This window comes from Myxocyprinus asiaticus, chromosome 11 (genome assembly GCF_019703515.2).
Source record: "Myxocyprinus asiaticus isolate MX2 ecotype Aquarium Trade chromosome 11, UBuf_Myxa_2, whole genome shotgun sequence".
Lineage (NCBI taxonomy): Eukaryota > Metazoa > Chordata > Actinopteri > Cypriniformes > Catostomidae > Myxocyprinus > Myxocyprinus asiaticus.
Window position 1 is genome coordinate 13,910,413 of NC_059354.1, and position 17,088 is coordinate 13,927,500.

Consider the following 17,088-nt stretch of genomic DNA (forward strand, 5'->3'; position numbering starts at 1 on the left):
AGACCCTCATTTGAGGTCTAAAAGATCATGAGAAGACGAACCTTCTGAAAAGACCATCATAGCTAGTCACCAACATATGTGTTTTTTTTAGATACTGGTCAGTTTGGAAATTCTACCATGTGAAAGCAAACTGAAACAAACAAGGAGAAAATGCAACATTTTAGCTCCTGTTTTTGATGTGGAACTGGTTTAGCAATTGGAAGGGACAACCATCTCAGACAGGTGCTGCTATGTATTAAACATTACGCCACAGTGCCCCAAATAATTTACCTCATACACTATCTCTATAGAGTCTAAAGGATTTCTCTCGTCGCAGGTTTAAATCGGCAGTCTTACAACGTTCAGTGTGACATGTTCACAGACGGCCGATTAATAGCTTTTGCAATGATCTTCAGCCTCCGACGAAGTTTGGGCAGTGTCTGAAATTTAGCATCGTAGCCGTATAGTGTGGCTGCTATTACGACGGCAAGATGAGATATTCCGCTCCTCTCTCGCACCCGAAATAAACCTGCCCCACGTTTGCACCATAGCAACATTTGTGCCCAGTTATCACTCTACTCAAGCACTTTCAAAGTTTTTTCTTCTTTTCATTTTATATAAAAATCTTAATAAATAAATAAGCAGAAAATACTTAGAGAAAAGTGTGACACATCAGCAATATGAAAGCATTATTCTCTGAATTAAATAAATATAGAGCTTAGGCTACAAAATGAAAATAAATGAATGATTGCATTTTCTCTTTTTTTCTTTACATTTATCATTGCATTTTCTTTATAACTTTATTTTAATTACTATTATACTTTTAATAAATTTACTTTAAACATCTGTACACTTCTTTAGTTAAGATTCACAACACTCCAATTTTATTTATAGATAAAAAAATAAATACAATAAAATAGAAAGATTGAACAGTTTATACTGGTAAGTATTTATGGGACGTTTTAATCCAAATCAGCAAATACAGTTGGATAAAATTATAGAAATCTATGTCATGTTTATGCATCATCCATAGGGAATTTGCAAGTGTGATATATTATCAGCCTGTATGAATTTTCAAAATTTTGCGTGGCCTATAGGTTACTAATCTAAAAGAGGAGAAAGATCTACTATAACCCACATTTTTTGTTTTCTCCAATGTGAACGGAGAAGTTTGTAATTTTTGCGGGCCACAAATCTTTTTATTTCTACAATGAATATTCGCTTGTGGTAGCTCATTATTACTGTAGGCTACCTCCCGCACTCACGTTCATTCTCAACATCTGTAATTTTCTGTATTTGTCTTATTATAGGGCCTATTTGACAAAATCCATCTTTCTTGTAAATATTAGTCTATGCTTGTGATGGAGTGATATTGGAGCAATGGAAATGCTGATGTCCTGATTTTCAGAGAGAGAAAAAAAATGCTCCTCCGTGGTGGGCAAATTTCGCTGTTTCGCTTCTATTCTGCAACACTCCCGTAACGTGAGTCACGTTCACTGATTGGGACGATTGGGACCACAGTTGGCTACGATGTGTATCGTACCGTCTGACATAATGTCGCTCAGTGTGCCATGGCGATATCAATGCGTTCATATCGTACAGTCTGACAAGCAACAATCTTAAAGGACTATTATAAATCGTACAGTGTGCACCCGCCTTAAGTCAACAATGACATTGACTTGTGCCAAATCCAGACCAGTGGTTCAACGGCTCAACCCAACTGTGCACAAAGACTCCTTTGTGTCTGGAGCCAGGGGTTCAGCTAAGGAGAAAACACTCTCTGTTTCACACATCAACCTCATCTGTTCAACACAAAAACACAGCTCGCACAGTAGACGCGGCTACTGGGAATTCTGGGCAGGGGGTGGTGGAGCACACGTGATGTCTTAGCCTTCAGACAAACATTCATCTCTCTCCAAAACATTCAAATAACACAACTCAGGGTCTTGACAGCTGCTGCTTTATTTCACGCTACTCTGTTGATATGGAGAAAAAAGTAGACATATATAATGCACATGGCACACCCAGCTATGTGTCTGGATTCAGCTCCTTGCATGACTATGTCCAAAATAACACAGCTCTGTGAAGTACGGTTGTGAAAAAGTGCACTAATGTTTTTTTTAATGAGCTGATTTGTTTCCCCATAGACAAATCATCCTCGTTTGACCTTTCGGCTCTACTGACTTCTCCGAGGCCGTACGGTAAGTATCCAAAGTTATATATCGCATTAAACTTTAACTTCAAGTTCACTTTAAGTGACATATAGAGTCAGCATTGGCAGAGTCAGAATACTCACCTGTCTCGTTTGGAGTGAAATACCTTCACTGCGAAAACAGAAAGAAGAACATCCTGTCAGCCGTTAACTCTAGAAAGGTCATAGCCCAAGGCAGCACCATGACAACAGGGATCCATGGGATAGATCAGTGTGTTCCCCTGTACGAGAACACTGAGACCACAGGAACAATGCCTTCAGTTTCACTGGTCTGTGGCTCCGCAGCAACCCCACATCAAACCCAAAGCAGGGCATTAGAGGGTTTAGGAAGCACAGACTCTACCCACAACTCTGAATAGATTTAGAAAAGTGGCCAGGGTTTGTGAAAAACCCTTTCAAAAGATGTGAGAGACCCTTTCAAAAGGGCACATATAGATGTGCCCTAAATAAAAGGGTAATCATAAGCACATCATTATTGTAATCATCATCATTATTGTTATCATGTCTAGCCCTGCTGTCTTTTCTGTCTTCTCTTACCTGTTCATAACCATTCCTTTCAAATTCCTCAAAGCCAAAGATGTCCAGGATGCTTATCTCAATGGCAGGATCTCTGTCAAAACAGACAATAACACATTTTAAGACTGTAGGGGGGTGGAGAACAAACTTTACCATTCATCTCAAACATTTGAAGTATATGCAACATTTGTTTACATTAAAAAAGCAAAAAAAAACAAACAAACAAAAAAAAAACAGTTAAATGTCACTAACAAGAAAATAACAGCATGCAAACTCTTTTTCCAAAAAGTAAATGTGGTGTCAAGTTATGTAAAGTGCATTCTGTCAGATTTTACTGTTTGTGGTATCAAGACCATTTCCAGGTTAATGTGCATTCACTTTTGTCTCTACACACATAACATCAAAAACACACACAACCTCAGCTCAAAGCACAGCTCTAAAGCCTGAAACATACTTTATGCAAATACTGTATGTGAACACAGTTGCCTTTACCAAGCTAGGTTGATTTAGTGTGTTGTTGAATTCCAAAATGTGTCAGACCACAAACCATAAAGCAATGCATGTATGCGCTGCATTGTCAGCATTATTGCAAGGGGGAATATTGCAGGCAGTTTTGTCATTCATGTCTTGGATTTTGCTGAAAATGTCGATATGTAACTCTATCACCCCCTTGAGCACTGAAGTGTTACCGCTAGAGGAACACAAGTGTGCACGTTTAGTATGTTCAATGGGATTGCGTACTTGCAATGCAATAGCCAAGCATTCACGTCTGTGCACTTGTGTAAGGTTTCTGGCCTAAAGGCACGGTCATACATACATTCTCATGGCGAAATTCAGTGGGCGAAAGTGCGTGAGCGGACGTTGATCGCGTGTGAAACCAGAAAAAAATATAATTGTCAAATTGACTTTTTTAATGCTGCATTTTATACTCACTGAGATTTAAGTTTAAAAGAGTTCAGTTAAAAACTCACCGCTAAAATGATATCCTTGTCCATTGTGAATATTCAGTGTAACCGTGTACAAAACACTGCCCACACAGAGGTCACCGCCAAACCAAGCAACTTCCTATTGGTCAACGCAGCGATTTGAAATCAGCGTGAGGAAATTCTTCAACATAGGAAGTCCATCATGCGAAATTCATGATCGCGCGGATTCCCATTGAGATGACCGCGGAATTTTGCTGAGCAAAGAATATGTGTGACCACGCCTTAATGGAATATTCCAGGTTTGATACAAGTTAAGCTCAATCGACAGCATTTGTGGCATAATGTTGATTACCACAAAAATTTATTTTGACTTACCCTTCCTTTTCTTTAAAAAAAAAAAAAAAAGCACAAATAGAGGTTACAGTGAGGCACTTACAATGGAAGTGAATGTGGCCAATATTTGTAGGGTTTAAAGGCAGAAATTTGAAGTTTATTATTGTATAAAAGCAATTACATTAATTCTTCTGTTAAAACTCATGTATTATTTGAGCTGTAAAGTTGTTTAAATTGAAATTTTTAAAGTCATTTTAGGGTTTGTTGACATTACATCATCATGGCAATGAAGTTGTAAAATTGGCTATAACTTTACACAGAAAAGGTTAGTAAGTGATTTTATCACACTAAAATCATTTTAACATGTATATTATGTCTTGTGGCTAAACTTTTGAAAAAGTATTTTAACAAAAAAATTGGCCCCCATTCATGTCCATGGTAAGTGCCTCACTGTAACCTAAATTTGAGCTTTTTTAAAGAAAAGTAGGGGCAAGTCAAAATAATTTTTTGTGGTAATCAACATTATGCTACAACCGCTGTCGATTGAGCTTAACTTGTATTGAACCCGGAACATTCCTTTAAATCATCCTGATGGCAGCTATCATGCCCTCACTGACCCGTAATGAACATTCTCTTGTGCACGTCAATGTACATTAGCCTAATCCAAAACAGCTAACGCTGAAGTGCTGACCAGGACAAACCAGGTCCAAACTGCTTTGCCCATTTATTGATCACACATCAGAATGTCCTCTTGTAGAGCCGTTTATGCGTAACACCTTCATTTCCTTGCAATGCTAAACCTTTCTTAAATAAATTACAAATGGATTTTTCATTGTGTGGGTGCGTGATTATTTCTTGAACACAGTGGTCTCAACTGGTTTTGCTTCAGGACCCAGATTTTACATCAAGTGGAGATCCAACACAGTAACAAAATTGTTTATAATAATAATAAAAAAATATATATATTTCAGTGCCCTCGGCAGCCAATAATTAATTGCACAAAACACATTATGGTCCGCATGAACAATGTACTTGTCAAAAGTGAACCCGTGTTTAGTGTAGTCTGGGTTGTATTTTCAAACTGTCATAATTTTGTACATAGAGGATAAAGAGAGGTCAAGCAACCTGTCCTAATTTATTTAGCTTCTAGCAAGTGACAGATGAATTTGTGCCAAAAAAAACTCATAACCTTGATTGAACGCATAACCTTCCAGGTCAACAACAAAACATATAGGAAGTGTTTTCTCCTCCCTTTAAAAAGTTGATAAGTCTATTTATTTTAATATCCTAAGTATGCACAATTAAATGGTTACTTGCATTTTGTTATTTGCCTTAGTATTGTGCTATCTGTAAAACCTTCGATTCGTTTTTGGGTCGTGACCCACCAGTTAAAACCACTGCTTTAGTACACACCCTAAATTCAGTTCATATAGCCATTAAAGATGCCAGTTTCTATGGTTTCTCGAAGTGTATGTTTGCACATCTTCAGAGGTGAAAATATGCTCACTGTTTGTTCCTGTGTCTTTTAGAGCACAGCGAGACGTGTGAAAATGTGTGGAATGATGACTCACTCTCACTTATCTAAGTGTGAATACGCACATATTTCAAGTTCCATGAAAATTTCTCTCTGACGCTTAACGTCAGATGCTCTATGGAAGAAGTCACATACTGTATAAGCTATGTAAACTATTCAAAAACTTCACTGTAACCCCTTGTTTTGACTGATGTTCACAGAACAGAAGGTCTTTCAGAAGGACTTGTTGGCCATGTGCTACTGGTCACAGATGAGTATGTTTAGTGAACTATTGAGATGTATAATCCATTCGGATCATTAGCAGGTAAGCATCACTGAAATTATATGCTCACTGAAATGGGACAATATGTAAACTTAAATATTGGGATGTTTCAACATTTACACCAAATCCAAAAACACACATAATTCAGTCTTCCAACACACTTTCAATAATATAATCTCCTTTATTCAGGTCTCTCATTCATGCGAAGACACTTTAACATACATAAAGGACAGCATAGCCACATAAACACACATGCACATTCAGACGCATGCAGTACAAACTTACCCATTGCTCTCCTCTTGGCCATGGAGGTATAAGTTGATGTTATTGACCAAGAAACTAAAGAGTCGTCCATACAGAGCTTTGGCCAGGAGGTCTCTGTGATGGTTGGACATGTCAACCGTGTGGCGCCTTGTCATGACATCACCTGAAGAAGAGCCATGAGTGACCGTTTTACATTGTTTTCCCCATTGGTCCCTAACTAAAGGAATAGTTCACTCAAGAATGAAAATAATTTACTCATTCTAATTTTGTTCTAAATCTGCATGACTTTCTTCCATGGAATGCAAACGAGAATATCATGGCTGTACTTTTGCTTACAACGAAAGTGAAAGGGGACTGGTCACACTACAAAAATGACAAAAAAGGACCATAAAAGTATCATAAAACTGGTCCATACAACCAAATGTTTGCCATTATTCAATAGACCTTATTCACAGCAGTGCCATCTTTGATTTTTAATAGGAATGACAATGAGGCTGTGAGTGATAGATGTACAGTCTCTTCAATGGGCAGTACTGAAGTTTAAAGTGTTGTTGGAAAGAATATCTTTCTAAGAACATTCAGTAGTCAAAAAAAAAAAAAAACTCCAGTCAACATGAGTTGTGGAAAATCAGATGTGATCAAGGAGCTTTTTACAGCTTTATACCATACATGTCACTGAAGAGACTGTAAGTCTGTCCCTCACAGCCTCGTTGTCATTCCCATTAAAAATCAAAGATGGTGCTAGCGTGAATAAGGTCTATAAAAATCTTAGCTCCACTGTAGCTCTCAAATCAAATAGGACAGGAAGTTTCTCAGTAAATAAGGACATAAACAAAGCTTTATGGCTTTAGAAGAATTGACACATTTATCATAAGTTGTATGGACCACCTTAATGATACTTTTATGGTGCTCTTTTGTCATTTTCAAGCTTGACAGAACCAGTCTTTTATTATATGGAAGAGCAAGCAGGATACTTTTCAAAATGTCACCTTCTGTGTTCCTCAGAAAAGAGAAAGTCATAGGGTTTTGGAATAACATGAGGATTACAGAATTTTCATTTTTGGTTGAACTTCTCCTCTAACTACCTAAACCAGCAAGGTCAACCTCACTCAGCTTCACTAGCTAAGTTTTGCTGGTGAAAATTTCAGCTATGCTTGACCACATGCTAGACCAGCATCGAACCAACATATGTCAGTCTGGATCAACAATGAAAAGCGTGCTGGTCTAAGATGGTCTTTTCCATAGGGTTGGCAGCACATAAACAGTAGCGATTGCAGTAAAAAACATCAAAACAGTGTGTGCTAAAAACAACAGGGGAACAGAGAGGAAAACAAACAGGAGACAGTGTGTCACATTTTGACTGAAAAACAGCGCATGTGGGTGGCTGAAAAACAAGCGGCCTATTGTTGGGTGTGCTGGTTTAGGAGACATGGCACATGCAAATGGGGAGGACCCACAGAGCCTGGGCTTCGATGATGTGACCTTTGATGATGTCAGACACTGAATCACTGCATTTGCTATGCCATTCACGGCCGGCCACAGTGCGTCAACTTCCAGATGCAGACATTGTCAGCACTCAACCGTCAATCAGTGCCCTGTGACTGACGCACATCAGACTGCTGCATATATTTGACTACACACACACACGCACAAGTGTGGCATTGTAAGCATCCGATTTCTCTCTGGCTTGTTTACTTGTTTGAGAGAGACCATAAACAAAACAATAAATAACTAGAAAGGAAAAGTTTGTGAAGAGAAACCTGGAATGTTGATTTAACAAAGCCTTGTCTGAAGGTTTAAACAAAAGTTGTAAAATTTGAATGTCATTTATGCCTTAAAGACAGGCAACTAAGATGTTGCCAGGGTGTTTATAGATTGTTGCTAAGGTGTTGTGGGTGATTGCTAAGGTGTTGCGGGGTGGTTGCTAGGGTGCTCCAAGAAGCTTTTCTAGGGCGTTGATGGGGTGTTGCTGGTGGTTGCTAAGGCATTCCTTAGGAGTTCTGGGTGGTTGCTAGAATAGTGCTTGTTTGTTGTGAGTGGTTTCTAGGGCATTACCAGGGAGTTATGGGTAGCTGCTAGAGTGTTGCTAGGGTGTTGTAAGTGGTTGCCAGGTGGTTGTAAGGGTTTTGCTAGGTTTTTGTTGCTGGGTTATTGTTGGGTGGTTACTTGCACATTACTAGGGAGTTTAAGGTGGTTGCTAGAGCGTTGTGAGTAGTTGCTAGGGCATTGCTAGGTGGTTGTAAGGGTGTGGCCAAATTATTGTGGGGTGGTTTCTAGGGCATTACTATGGAGTTCTGGGTGGTTGCTAAAATGTTGCTAGTTTGTTGTGAGTGGTTTCTAGGGCATTACCAGGGAGTTCTGAGTGGCTGCCATAGTGTTGCTAGGGTGTTGTGAGTAGTTTCTAGGACATTGTTACATGGTTGTAAGGGTGTGGCTAAGTTATTGTGGGGTGGTTGCAAGGGCATTACAAGGGGATTCTGGGTGGTTGCTAGAATGTTGCTAGTTTGTTGTGAGTGGTTGATAGGTCATTACTAGGGAGTTCTGTGTGGCTGCTAAAGTGTTGCTAGGGTGTTGTAAGTGGTTACCAGGTGGTTGTAAGGGTGTTACTAGGTTTTTGTTGCTGGGTTATTGTGGGGTGGTTGCTCGGGCATTACTAGGGAGTTTTGGGTGGTTGCTAGAGTGTTGCTAGGGTGTTGTGAATAGTTGCTAGGGCATTGCTATGTAGTTGAAAGGGTGTTGCTGGGTTATTATGGGGTGGTTGCTAGGGCATTACTAGGGAGTTCTGGGTGGTTGCTTGAGTGTTGCTAGGGTGTAGTAAGTGATTGCCAGGTTGTTGTTACTTGGATTTTGTGGGGTGGTTGTTACTGTGTTGTGAGTACAGTACAGTATTACAGTAGGCATTGTTAGGACACCTATAGGTCTGTGCAGAGTGTGGTGGACATAGGCCACATACACACTAATCCATTTTCTAACACTGTTTTCAGTTACCTATCGTGTTTTCCAATGCATGCGGTAATGGAGAGTGTTTTTCAAAAACACTCCATTTTCAGTGGAGGCAAATGCTATTCCAGTGTGGATAAGAGGTGTAAACAAGGATTCCAAAATTTTGATGTTGTGCTAGGGATTTTGGAAAAACCCTAACCCATGTTTGTACAAAAACAGTATGTTGGCTTTGGCAAGTCAAATTAAGTAAGAAAGAGCAAGCATCATTGAAAAGGAGAAGAAAGAATGAGAGAGAGAAATCACAGACAGACAGAGATATGAAATAATGACAACAAGTGTTCTGGTCAGAGGGCTCTCTTTGGCTGAATTAGGTTAACATCCAGACATTCTACCATGTGATTTAAACACACTTCACACATGTTGTATAATGCCAAGCAAAAACACAAACATTCACTCAGTCTAGACCTCACAATAGAACTGTTTGTTTATGTCTGAGGATTCTGAGTGAGGAGGCAGCTGTCCAAATGAGCTCAAATTGAGCCAAATTGGGCTCATCAGTAAATGATTCCAAGGCCAAATGCTCTAGGCCACATTCATTGATGAGTCTGTGACTGGGCAAAGGCCAGTCCATCTCAATAGCTGGGTTTCCATCAAAATGTTTCACATTTTTTAAGCAGAATTTCTAAAAATTAGACTAAAGAAAATACAAACTGTTGGCCGCTTCCATCCACTACGTCATGTGCATTATCTCGAGGGAGCTGCCTTTTCATGACAGAGCAGCTGAATGATCTCTTTGCTTCAGGGAGACTTTTATCTGCAGGACTGAAGCAATTGTACTTTGTTTAATTAAATGCTGCCAGGAGACACCACAGAATAAGTGTAATATCTGATATATAGAGGGCTGAAATGGCTGCGATGCCCTTACGCCACCAGCCTCTGCATACTTGGGAGCGCCTACTCTCAAAACTGTCCTGGAAGATTATGAGGATCCAATTTAATGACCAGCTGTGAGATAAACACTTCCGAACTTCAAGGGCTATGTTCAAAGAATTGTGTGCCCAGGTCAGCGCTTTCGCTGGGCCAGTCATGTCAAACACGTCATTGTTTTGCGAATAAACTGTTTCCATCACCTTAATGATCATTTTAACTAATGTGAAACTCTAGAAAATCCAGCTCTGCCTAGCACATTAAATTTTGAGTGAATTTTGAGAGTTTATTTGCATACTGAGCGTTTCCATTCAGGATTTCTTTTTCGCAATTTCAAAATGCGCATAAAAATTGTTGGATGGAAACCCAACAAATGAACAGTGTCAGCAGGCATCCCAGGAATGCCATTTAGTTTGTGTTAAATGAGTGTTTGGAAAGTGGAAATCGAAGGTCATACCTTTGAAATACTGCACATCAGAGGTGAGGGTGGAAGCTAGATCCTCTGAGTTCACTTGCAACATTCCAGCAACTGCAGAAAAACACATTTAAATGCAGTTGAGTGCTGAAAAATGTATAATAAAATGGATAGTTCTGACTCTGTCCATGTTTGAAGCCATTGTAAAATAGTCAAAATAGGTACACCTATGGCCGCACATCAGTTAAATTATATATTAATTTATAAAAAAATATTGCTTCCTTTAAACTTCATTTTAAGCCAATAAGTCATGAGAGGCTGTGCATTACAGTGATTTTTTCACAGGTAAAGTGTCTTGAAAAAAATCTGCCACATAAACTGCTAACAGCCTATTGCTTTCAAGGTGTCTCTTTAAAAAATAAAAACATGCAAACTACATTTGAAATCTGAATCATAGCTAAATTTAAGATGTGTTTTAAGCACTGAATCTATCAGAAACTCCAGCACTGTCTGCAACCACTTTTGCAATCCTTTACATCCCACCATTTTCATAAGCTCACAATTTATGACAGACATCACAGTTGGCTTGCGTTCAGCTCAAGATGATTTGTTGGCTCTCGCTTGCATAAAGTTCGGCATTTCCCAACTTTCTTATGCTTTCCCCACTTAATCTTCTTAGATTTCAATCCCACAGTCTAGCTCCCATACAAAATAAATTGGGAAGGGCAGACCCCATTTACATGTCTTTAACTAATATGCACTTACATTCAAACATATAAAGTGCAACATACTTTTTATGTGTTGTTGCATTGTACTTATATTTAAAGTACCTGCAAGTAATTGCATCTGTAATTACTGTTCATCTTATGTTTAGCTGGTCCACCAACTAGACCAGCACTAACCAGCATAATCCAGTTTGTACTAGCATGGAAATTCAAACTGGTCGGGCTGGTCTTTGCGCAGGGAAATTTTTCTGCTAAGTAATATGGTCCATTAGCCTAACTGCATGTGTTAATGTAGATATTTAAACTTAGCATGTTAATAAAGAACCTGAAATGATGTGCACTCACAGACGTGTGCGTCACAGCTATTTAACAGTTTCAAATGTGACTTATCCAATCAGATTTCAGAGTCAGAAATCAATCTGTTTAAAAAAAAAAAATAATATGATGTAATACATTATACACACACAGACCTGTTTTCTAATGTGAGTCTAACACTTCCATTTGCTTTCTGTTATGCACTTGTAAATCACAGTAGATGCCAAACACAGTAATGCGTGTGTCCATTAGTGTATAACGGGGCATGTTTATATGTGCTGTCATGAGGCCCACTTTAAACTGTGATCTCATGTAACCACAGCGACAGGAACCTCATATGAAAGTGTATGAATCTGTGTTTGTATATTTGTGCATGCTGACGTCACTTGTTTACCCAGTCTCTCAGCATTATGTGTGTCATTATGTAACATAGGGGGCAATGAGTGGCCATTCTGTTCTGCCCCACTGCATTGCAGGGCTTAAGGAAACAGGTGACCCTGTGTTTGTATGTGGCTGGAGAGGGTGATTAGCACAAAACCAGTATGAGAGAGTGTGTATGCACTTGAGTGTGCTGTGTATTAGAGAGGCAGGGAGAGTTTTCCATTGCGTGCGGAGTGATTCTTCTATTAGGCCACGCTAGAACTGATGTAAACAACCCAGGATGGCGTGTGACACAATTCTTGCTGCGTAATCACCCGCCCACTTTCCCTCTCCCTCCCCAAGTGTCCGGAATCAGGTTTCCTGGTGGAGGAGATCTCCGCCCGCTGGCTACATCCTGCAACTGCACCACTGACCTCTATCCAGCAGCTGCAAGTCGGACACAAACGCAGTGTCAGCGTCAGTCAGGGCAGTGAAGCACAGATCTCCCAGGTGCAAAAGAGCAGAGAGGACCACAAACAAATTCTCCACCTCCTGAAAGAGACAAAAACAAAGTGCTGAGAGTCAGACTGGATAGAGGGCATCTATAAAGCAGAAAACAGACCTTTAGAGAAACAGGGCTGATTATAATGCACAGTACAGTTACATTTATGTACAGGGACCACAATTAACACTTGCAAAGCATCAAATGGAAGTAAAAAATGGTTTTGGTTAGTAAATAAAACATAAAATGTGCACTCAGTAATTAATGTTTGTGTTTATATTGCACTGACTCCCAGTGGTGTAGATTCAGCATCACATAGTTCTGTTACTGACAGTGCTGGGTAGTAACATATTACATGCAATCTGGATTATGTAATCAGATTACAAAAACCAAGTACTTGTAATTGGATTAAATTACATTTTAAAATACTCATAATCAGATTACAGTTACTTTTTATAGATTACATGACTATATATTAAGGCAATGACAGTAAATTGCTAACAATTTATTGATCATTCTAATCATTCTCTTTTTCCATTTATTTTATGATTGTTTTATTTTGATTGAATGTCCATTAATGTTTGTAATGTTGCTGATGTTTAATGCACTTAAAATTAACTTAATGTCTCAGTGTTTTGAACTGGCAATGCACTGTCATTGCTGTTTGATTTAGTGTTTATTTCATTCATATAATGTTTAATGCACTTTTTTAAAATTGTCATAAGGAGCTCTTTTTGTGAGGCTCTTTTTGTTAGTAATAAATAATGGAATACATTTTCTTCTTCTTTGTACTTTTATGTTAAAATGATTTTGCATGTGACATAAAATAAAATAGAATTAGGTTGAAAGTAATCCAAAAGTAATCTGCAAGTAATCAGATTAGATTACCCCCCAAATATTTAATCTACAAGATTACGTTACTGATTGCATTTTTTTTTTGTCAAGTAATTTGTAACAATTTACAAGTAATCCGCCCAGCACTGGTTACTGGTGCCACTGTACAAATGTGCAATTTGCAGTAAGCCATGATTGATTATTTTTGCAAATGAAAGCATACAATTACAGAGGATAATCGAGATAAAGTGAGTAATATTTGGCTGGACATGTGATCTCAACATGGCAGCACTCGTGAATGTGCCAGCACCACAAGCAGAATAACGTTTTTTCTCTTATACAAATGTGACTATAGCCTTCATCTCAAGGGTGTACATAATTTTAAACAAATAATAATAATAAAAGTGTACAAGTTTTGCAATAAGCAAAACAAAACAAAACAAAAAACAAAACAAAAAAATCCCTGGGTGCACCTTTAATTGCCAGTTAGCCGATAACTTTAGAAGGAACTGCAACGCTGCATGGGTTAAAACAAATTTTAAGAATGAGTCTGAACCTTGCTTATTTAAGTAATGTATGCAGTTCAAATCAAAGACCAAAACCATCTACTAAAGAAGACATCTGTCGTGACTTTTGTGTCTTCTTTTACCCCAAGGGAACATGTACTATTGATCTATTTTTGCCTACGTTTTTTTTTTTTTTTAACAACTCCATGAAAACTCACATGACATGCAGTGTTTGTCACCGATATGCAGTAATAATAATAATACAAAATTAATAAATAAAAAAAACAGCTAAATAATCCCATTGTCATTAGAACAACAATTCTATATATTTCTGTAATAAAAATCAACCAAATCAATTACATAGACAATGTGAAATACTTTTGGATGGTAAATTATCTTAATTTACCCGCCACTGGTAGGTATGTTAATGTTGGACCCTGTTTGTGTTTAAGGGAGTGATATGGACAGTGAGTGTGTATCACTATAAGGCAGTGGTATATACACACACAAAAAGTCTGAAAGAGGCTGTCAAATTGTGCATGTGATAATGTGTGTGTGTGAGAGTGTGTGTGTGTGTGCGTTTGTGTGCGCGTGTGTGTGTGTGTGTGTGTGTGTGTGTGTGTGCCATTGCGGGTTGTGCTACACTGATGGGATGAGAGAACAATCCTTCTTTAATGAAGCAGATTTACAGGTTCCTGGTAGGATTAGAACACTATGTCTGGCTGGAGGTCAGGTGTGTGTGAGAGAGTGTTTAAATGTGTGTTTGAACCAAACACACAAATCTGAACACATGGTTTAGAACACAGTGTAACTGTGATATACTGTACCCCCTACAATAACAAAATATACATGTAACTGATTATTATACCCCCTGTTTTAACTCATTATCCATGCATGATGATGATGATGATGATGACAGATAAATATATAGATAGATAGACAGACAGACAGATACCTTGGGGTATTTTTTTAGCTATAATAACACAACGCACAGGTTGATTCAGGCAAGTCTGGCCTGAATGTGCATGCCAGTCTTGCATTGTATTATTATAGTCTGAGGTCAGACATACTGTAATAAGTTATAACTAGTGAATTAAATGAATGAACATGTACTGTAAACCTACATAAATCAGAACAACATGTCTGAAACTGCTGCCAAAGCCAGAGTCATACATACTCTCTCTGTCTCTCAGTCACTTAACCCAGACCTATTTTCTTTACTTTAGAGAAGACAGTTAAGCATACAGTTTAGTGAAGCTATAAATTTATGTCTTGATGTAGGCAGAAGAATCTAAAAGCTGGCTATAAATGTACATACAGTAAATATCAGGCAGTGGAACCACCACTTCGGATGCTACAGTTTCCAACAATATAACATTAATGACTATGTTTTACTATTTTCCCCCCTCTCTCTTTCTCTGTCTTACACATACACACACAACCTTGCACATACAAATACTTAAACACTACACTGAGCAGATAAGCAGTTGATTTGATCAGTGCATTTGTATGCATATGTGTGCATGAGGATGCATGTGCTATTGAACACATTTGTACCAGTCTATTGAAGCCGAGAGAACGTAGAGCCTGTTTAAGGGCTGATAGCTTCTCTCTGCTCTGAGGACATGCAGTAGCTACTGCTGGAGTTTCACCTGGAGCTGCTGTTTTCAGATACCTGCAATATCACACATACACACACACACACACACACACACAGATGACCATCAACATGAGTCAAGAGACATGATTTAGATTTTAATGAGATTTAAACCACTGGTTCTGAACTGGTGGGTTGTGACCCCAAAATGAGTTGCAGGTCTGTTCTGATAGGGAAAAACAATGCCAAATGCACATATAAAATGTAACTAACCATATATTAATGCATACTTAGTATAACAAAATAAACAGGCTTATTAAAACACTTCCAATACATTTTATCATTGAAATCAAAGGTTGTGCATGAAGGTTGTGTTCACTTGCAATAAACATGGTTTTGTACGGTGAATTATTGCCTGCTAAGCATTATTGAATAATAAACCAATTAATATATTTCCATGTTTGATTTTACATTTTGTTTCCTTTTGAACAATAAACAATTTTGGTACTGTGATGGATCGGCACATGATGTACAATGTAAAATCTGGGTGCTCAGGTGAAACCAGTTGAGAACCTCTGATTTAGACATTATCTTGGCAATGCCACCTTGTGTGAGCATTTAGTCTGGGTCTGAACATCTACGGCATGCTTGAAATGTTCAAACTCTCACCAACATACTCAAAAATTCTATAGTCAAATAGAGGTGAATGCTTAATTTTTAATGACAAACTTTAACAGCGCCGAGCATGATTTGCTGAGAACTTGGGGTCACAGAGAGTTGAATTGTGTTAAAATAGTTATAGCATCACTTAAGATTAAAGGTGCAATCATTTTAGCTGCCTTTTACTCATCCCATCGGTCTCAGTAGTATTTGTGGTTTTGGACTCTATACTGACACCTGTTGTCCTGGATACTGGAAGTTTGTTTACTAAGTGCTATCACTTAACACCAAATATGTTTGTTTATCTTCTGTTTTGTAACTTTTAGTATGTGTTTTTATCCATTTTATAATACACACATTCCTATTATGGACATTATTGGATTTAATCCAAACAAATTTTTGCGCATTGTTACACACTGGACTGTGACCCTGCAGCCGCGAGTCGCAAGCTCTCTGTCGGATTGAACGCACTTGGCATTTGATGTCGCACTGTTCATACGTGATCCACCTTGAGAGCTGCAGGACATAGCGGTTTGTTTCATGACTCCCTCTTGTTTGGACATTTTATCTTTTTACTTGCACACAATCTGTTCGTACTGTCTGGAGGATCACACTTCTGCTGATACCATCACTCTGGACTATACTTTTGACTTGGGCTCCACTGTTGTTTGCAGTAAGTATTTTTATTGCTTGGCTTGCTTGTTTTGTTTACATGTATTTTTATGTTTGAGCATTGGCTGAAAGTGCTATATAAAGTAAACATGTTATTTTTATTGTCATTATTAGTGGTACATATACACAATGTCTTGTGCTGTCAACATGGCAGCACCCATGAGGGGGCCAATGAATAGCTCCATGTAAAATTAAACAGCATTTATTTCATTACTGATATGACTGAGTCTTCATCTCATGTGAGTGTACGTAATTTGTAAAATTAAAAAAAAAAAAATAATATATTTATGTCTTTATGTGTAAAACTTTTTTAATAAGTAAAAATTTAGTGCACCTTTAACTTGTTTAAAATCACACATTGATAAATCCTGATTACAATGAAGGCTTAGAAAGCTTTTGATTAGGGGTGTACAAAGGCATCAATTTGGCAATGACAATGCATTTTCATAATGAATTATAACTACTGTAATAATACCAATGGATTACTCATTTCTAATGCAAAATACAATTCTTGAGCCTGCTGATGTATATCCTGTCTGTTGTTTTCATCAATATCCCAACACAGTGTAAGTTTTCCCTTCAATTACATTTGTATTATATACACCG

At 38.1% G+C, this 17,088-nt stretch overlaps 1 protein-coding gene across 1 annotated transcript in view; it reads right to left on the reverse strand.

The window, feature by feature from the left end:
• LOC127448609 (unconventional myosin-XVI-like) overlaps window positions 1-17,088 on the reverse strand; it is a 311,203-nt gene that overhangs the window by 105,269 nt on the left and 188,846 nt on the right. The window contains exons 17-21 of the mRNA XM_051711276.1: window positions 15,111-15,228; window positions 12,146-12,263; window positions 10,354-10,425; window positions 6,048-6,189; window positions 2,729-2,801 (exon numbers count right to left, since the gene is read on the reverse strand). Of these exons, the coding sequence (XP_051567236.1) occupies window positions 2,729-2,801; window positions 6,048-6,189; window positions 10,354-10,425; window positions 12,146-12,263; window positions 15,111-15,228 (523 nt within the window). The remainder of the gene's footprint in view (window positions 1-2,728; window positions 2,802-6,047; window positions 6,190-10,353; window positions 10,426-12,145; window positions 12,264-15,110; window positions 15,229-17,088) is intronic.